This window comes from Atta colombica, unplaced genomic scaffold (assembly GCF_001594045.1).
Source record: "Atta colombica isolate Treedump-2 unplaced genomic scaffold, Acol1.0 scaffold55, whole genome shotgun sequence".
In the NCBI taxonomy this organism is placed as follows: domain Eukaryota; kingdom Metazoa; phylum Arthropoda; class Insecta; order Hymenoptera; family Formicidae; genus Atta; species Atta colombica.
In genome coordinates, this window is record NW_017259545.1 from 258,814 (window position 1) to 265,221 (window position 6,408).

The 6,408-nt window shown below is 34.5% G+C and overlaps 1 protein-coding gene across 4 annotated transcripts in view; it reads left to right on the forward strand.

Moving 5' to 3' along the window:
• LOC108691983 overlaps positions 1-6,408 on the forward strand; it is a 24,479-nt gene that overhangs the window by 16,262 nt on the left and 1,809 nt on the right. For 3 of the 4 annotated variants that reach the window (XM_018200034.1, XM_018200038.1, XM_018200035.1), the window contains exons 8-12: positions 300-386; positions 1,033-1,263; positions 1,753-5,292; positions 5,782-5,889; positions 6,069-6,179. In XM_018200034.1, the coding sequence (XP_018055523.1) occupies positions 300-386; positions 1,033-1,263; positions 1,753-5,292; positions 5,782-5,889; positions 6,069-6,179 (4,077 nt within the window). The remainder of the gene's footprint in view (positions 1-299; positions 387-1,032; positions 1,264-1,752; positions 5,293-5,781; positions 5,890-6,068; positions 6,180-6,408) is intronic. The other variant, XM_018200037.1, reaches the window with a different exon arrangement.

The window sequence follows — 6,408 nt, forward strand, 5'->3', positions numbered from 1 at the left end:
ATATATTTATATTTATTGATTCACCTACGCATATTGCAATAAATTTTAACGCACACTGTACACTGATTCGGATCCAATATATAATATTGCAATAAAAGCATGGTAATTTATAATAATTATATAACACATATTATAGAGTTGTAAATCACATATTCTTTGACATAAAAGAATAAAATTAGACTTGATACGTTAGTAAAATTAAACATAAAGATGTGCCAGGAAGTCCATAAGTTAAAATTTGTTTTCCTTTGGAGCATCAATATCGCTATTATTAATTGACACATAACTAACACCGATAGCTCACACGAAAAACAAGTGCCGGAACAACATCAGCTAGCAGTACCAGTAGCCTGGAAGGAGAATATGATGCAGATCGTGAGAGAAAGGTATAGAATTTTACCTGGAACATTATTGTTTTATATTAATTAATTCTATATATTTATCAATGTTATATTTTGTATGTGACCATTTGGTGTTTTGTTTCTTCCAATGCATGTTGCTATGTTTTTTTTTATTTATATTATATTTCTTGCAAAATTTATCTATATGTATATGTATACGGCCATCGCCTCAATGTGGGATGTTAGTTATTCATTTAAGCATTTAGCAATATTAGCAATATAAGCATGTAGATAAGATCCTTAGAGGATCATTTTGCTGTTGATTATTCGATTAAGTCGAGAATTTCAATAAACTTTAGATATAAACTTAGGAATAAACGTAAAATTAGTTTAATTCAGCGACTGACTGTTATTTAATAAGAATATACTATTTGAATATAGCATTAAAAATTATTAGATTAGAAAACATTTAGTGTAATGTAACAAAATAAATTTTTACTACATATTAAGATAACTATATATAAAACATGCATATTTTGAGAGCGCAGACCGTAATCCATAAAGCATGCATTGTATCGTTATTCTGAAACTGTAGTTTTTAGTATTATTTTTTAGTATTATTTTAGCAATGTAGCAGCTTGCTTATGCTTGTTGCATGAAGCGACGTGTGATTGGGTAAATTTACTTGTAGAAACCGGTCGGAGGAATCGCTGTCCTACCGCCCGGTGGTCTATCAAAGAAGAAGAAGGATAAACAGAATGAAAACGAAAAGGAAAATCACAATGATCTGAATAATACTGATCTGATTAATGACAATGCTCATCTTGACAATATTGATAAATCACCATCTAAAAAAGAGTCAAAAAAGAAGGACAAAGAAACCCCTGAAAAAGTGGATAAAGAAAAGAAGGAAAAAATTAAGGTAAGCTTCATATTGTGTCGTATGCGCGCGTTGTTGCTTTTTATGAAAAATAGATGTGTATAGTTTAGAAAAGATAATTTTTAAGTATTTTTTTACAAGTGATTTTTACGGTTAGAATTTATATATACATATATCTTTCTATATATTACTATTATTTTTAATTCAAATATTGTAATTCAGTAAGTATTCCATCAGATTTCAATAATTATGTGAAAGAATGTTCTACTAAATGTGTAATTATTTTTTAATTGAACATACATTCGCATAGTTCAAATATGCACGAACATTAGTTTGTATTTTCACAGAAATAATAGAGTTGTATTAATATGTAGATATTATTAATTTTATTTAAATGTGACAAAAGTTTATTAGAGATACACACACACACACACACACACACACACACACACACACACACACACACACACACACACACAACTTATGTATAGCATGTATTTTGTATTGCATGTATTTTATGTATTATCCAAGAGTCCTGTTGGCGGTTTCCTGTTTATCAAGAAGGACAAGGATAAAAAACAGAAAAAGAACAAAGAACTTGATGAATCCATGGACAAAAGTGATGCCGAATCAAATCTTTCTACATTAGAAAAACAAGGAAAGGAAGTTGATAAGAGAGTAGATAAAATCCAAGAGCCTATAAAAACTTCTCAACTTCCTGGTTATACGAAATCTTATGATTACGAAGAAACAGAAGTTTCACCTACAAAAAAGCCATTTACTCCACTTGGTTTTACGTACGAAGATCGACCCGCGTCGCCAGGTATACAGGACCAACCATCGCCTACTTCAGCTAGTCGGAAAGCTACAGGATTAGCATTTAACTATGCGCCGGGAGAAGAAAAGAAAGTAGCAGAATCTGTGGAGAAAAGAAAAACGAAAGAAGCGGACAAACAAGCAATAGGTTTAAAGACACCAGGGCTCAATTATGTGGAATCTGCTGGTCTTAAAGAGCAGCAAAAGAATGCTGTGAAAGAAGATATTGAGGACTTAACAACGGCTTTCATCACTAGTGAACGTCAACATGGAGATACTATTGGTCAGCTTGTAATAATCCCACCAGTGGAATCCAAACCAGACTATCATATTCTGCCTCTTCCCGATGGCTCGAGAATCATTGGAGGTATTATTTATACCAAAGAAGGTAAACCACTAGATCAAAGTCATCTCGGACCAGATGGTAGCAAAATAATAGATGGCAAAGTTTGCGGAAAAGACGATAAACCGCTGAAGAAGGCAGATTTCGGACCGCACGGAATTCATATCAGTAATGGTGTAATTACCGGGAAAGATAACAAACCTTTCCATCAAGAAATATTAAGTCCAGATAGAAATTCGATAAAGAATGGAATTATTTACTCTCCAAACGATGAAGTGGTGAAACAATCTTTCCTCGGGCCGGATCATGCGGTAGTTAAAGAGGGCAAAGTATTACTAAAGAACGGCAAACCGATTCAACATTGTCAATTAGGTGCAGATGGAACATACGTGAAAGAGGGTCTTATATTTACCTCGGAATCTAAACCTATGACTCAGGGAACGTATAACACAGATGGAAAATATATAGTTGCCGGTATAGTATGCAACGAAGAAGGCAAGCCTTTGAATCAGATTGCGGTTATACCTGATGATACATTCGTTTATGATGGCTTAATACATGGACGAGATGGAAAATTGCTTAATACGGGCAAATTAGGTCCCGAAGACCATTACATCGCAGAAGGTAAAATTCACACGAAAGACGGTAAACTGATCAAACACGACTCTTTCAGTTCCGATGGCTCTGTCGTGAAAGATGGTATAATTTATTCGAAAGATGGAAAATTTTTGACCCAAGGATCCTTGCTACCGATCGGTGCTCACTTAAAGGATGGGAAAGTTGTTAGTAAGGATGGCAAACCTATTAAACATGCATTTTACAAATCTAACGGTAGTTTTGTGAAAGACGGTGTGATACATGGAAACGATGGCAGACTCATGAGTCAAATTCCATTAATAGCCAACGGTCATTTCATCAAAGATGGTTTAGTGTACAACAGAATCAATAAGCCATTGTTTCAAGGTCTCTTTAAGCCCGACGATCTTGTAATCAAAGAAGGTACATTACGCAATGCGGATGGTACAGTATTGTCAAATGTTACTCTTGGCCCTGATGGATTTGTAGTAAAAGATGGCACGATTCTAGCAAAAGATGGTAAACCGGTAAAGCATGAATCATTCGGTTCGAATGGAAGCTACATAAAGAAAGGTATCATTCATGCGAAAAATGGAAAACCCCTTAATCAAGATTCTTTGGTTCCTGAAGGTGCAACTATTAAAGACGGCAAAATATATAACAAAGAGGGTAAATTATTAAAATTCTCATTTTTTAAACCGGACGGTAGTTATATCAAAGATGGTCTTATTTACGGTAGTGACAGTAAACTGTTGAATTTGAATGCAAGTTTACCGGAGGATAGCTTTATCGTCAATGGTATAATATTCGACCATTCGGGAAAACCCTTGAGTAGAGATTCATTTGGATCCGATGGTTCGTACGTCGCAGGTGGATTGATCTACGATAAAGACGGTAGAATCGTGTTGCAAGGTGTATTTGGTCCCGACGGTAATACGATTCGGAATGGCATTATCATAGGAAGAGATGGCAAGCCATTGACTCAAGACGATAAAGGTCCAGATAATATGGCGGTTGATAACGGGAAAATCGTGGATAATCATGGAAATCCGAAAAATTTATCCTCATTAGTACCCGATGGATGTTACATACAAGATGGAGTAGTTTATGACAAGAATGGACAGTTATTGAAACTAGGTGCTTTTAAGCCAGATGGATGTTACATTCGAGATGGTCTTATATATGGCTGGGGAGGCCAATTACTGAATGCGGGATCTGAATTACCTGGTGGTAGCTATATCGAAGAGGGTAAGTTATATGGAAAGGATGGAAAACCCTTAAATCATGCTGCATTCGGTATCGAAGGTAACTTCATCGAAAACGGGATCATTTATGGAAAGGATAGAAAACTGCTCAATCATGGCACGTTCAGCAATGATGGCAGTTATATACAAAATGGTTTATTGTATGGACCAAACGGAAAACCATTGAACAAAAGACAGACCATAATCACTGTTACCTCCGTTCGCTACGGTTTAGTTTGCGATGATGATGGAAAACCTTTAAGGTATGGCAATTTTGACAATGAAGGCAGCGTGGTTAAAAATGGCAGGATTTATGACGATGCAGGAAGGTATCTCAATCAAAATATTTATGGACAGAATGGTAACTTTATTAAAGATGGTTTGATTTATGGATGCAATGGAAAGCCTCTCTCTTACGAAACCATCTTACCACCGGAAAGCAGTTTCATAAAAAATGGCAAGGTTTACGACGCGAATGGTCAGCCCCTAACGCAGGAAGCATTTGGACCGGAAGGTTTGAAAGTTATACAGGGTGTTGTAGTAGATAAAACTGGAAAACCGGTGAAACAGGCGAACTTTGATGCCGAGGGAAATGTTGTCAAGAATGGAATAATTTGTGCGCCTACTGGAAAACCGCTTGATAAACATTTTACGACTATCACGATCACAATGGTACGTAGAGGACTGGTATGTGACAAGGATGGAAAACCAATCGCACAAGCACCGTTCGGAACAGATGATGATTTATTCATTAAAGACGGCAAGATATACGACAAATTCGGAAAACTGTACAATCAAGAACTTTTCGGCGAAGATGAATCGTATGTGAAAGATGGTGTAATATATGGAAACAATAATCAACCGATAGACAGCACGACTATTCTAAAGGACTTACAAGAGCTACCAAAATTTATTCCCACAAAATTAAAGAAACTCGCGATTCCAGCTGTGATACCGACAATCGTGAAAACAACAACGAAGCAATCAGTAATCAAGGATCAGGAAGGTGTAACACAAAATATTCAAGAAAAGATTGAGGATCTTACACCCGGTGGTACAGGCCAAGTTACGGTCTCTACTCACGTCAATAAGGTGATACACTTGGAAAGAATAAAAGATTAACTTTAGATACATAACGATTCATTCTTAATACGTTGAAAATTGAACATATCATATTGAACAAACATAACACCCTGCATGTATATAAATTACATATAAAAATTATAATTTTTTAAATTATTATCCAATATAAAATATTTTTATTTATTTATTTTAATATATTGCATGAAATTGAATGATAGATCTGTTTAGGATGCACAACTCAAATCTTTAAAATTTTATGAATGAATGTTTAGCAAAGAAATTAGAATCTCGCAGTTGTCTTGTCATTTTTACATAATTTTATATAAATGATGAACTTTTTCTTTCTTGTTTATCAATTGATATTTCATGTGTCATAAAATGTGATACAATGCGTAGAAATCATTTTCTTATTCATTAATTTATACTTATTACATTTTTCAATTATTTACATTAGTTATATACGTATTGAGATCTTAGTCACATAGTAGTTGTATTTAGGCAGAGGCACCAGATGATGGTAGAACTCCATACATGACAGCGACAGCTGTCACTACACGAACCGCCACAATGCATGAAGATCTTGAAAAGAATCAGAAGACAAGTCAGGTTTGTAATGAGTTTTATTAAGTTTCTTTTTTAGAGTTAAAAATTATTCGAAGCCTGTTCTGTATATGATAAAAGTAGTGTTGATAAATATTTGAAGTTTGATAAACTTATATTCATATGTTCCATATTACTTTAATTTTGCCTAATTATTATTTGCTGCAATTTATTTTTTACATTAGGTAGAGGAAAAAACTGTAGCGCATACAACTGCGACTAGTGCGACGAGACAGGAACAACGTGTAGTAACGCAAGAAGTTCGAACCACGAGTCATGTGCTTTCCGGCGAACAGGTAATATTACTTGTCTCTTTTTCAGGAAGATACGCTTGAAATTAATAGGTGAAGCATGTAAGCGTTTTTGTAAATTGCTACACGAATATTATTTGGATTTTGATCTATCATTTAAATATATATCGTTTCATATAACTGTGCTGTATATATATCATCATTTCGCATACGATGGTAGCACAAGGGATCGTACACATATAAATAATTATGTACATTAATATATATATATATA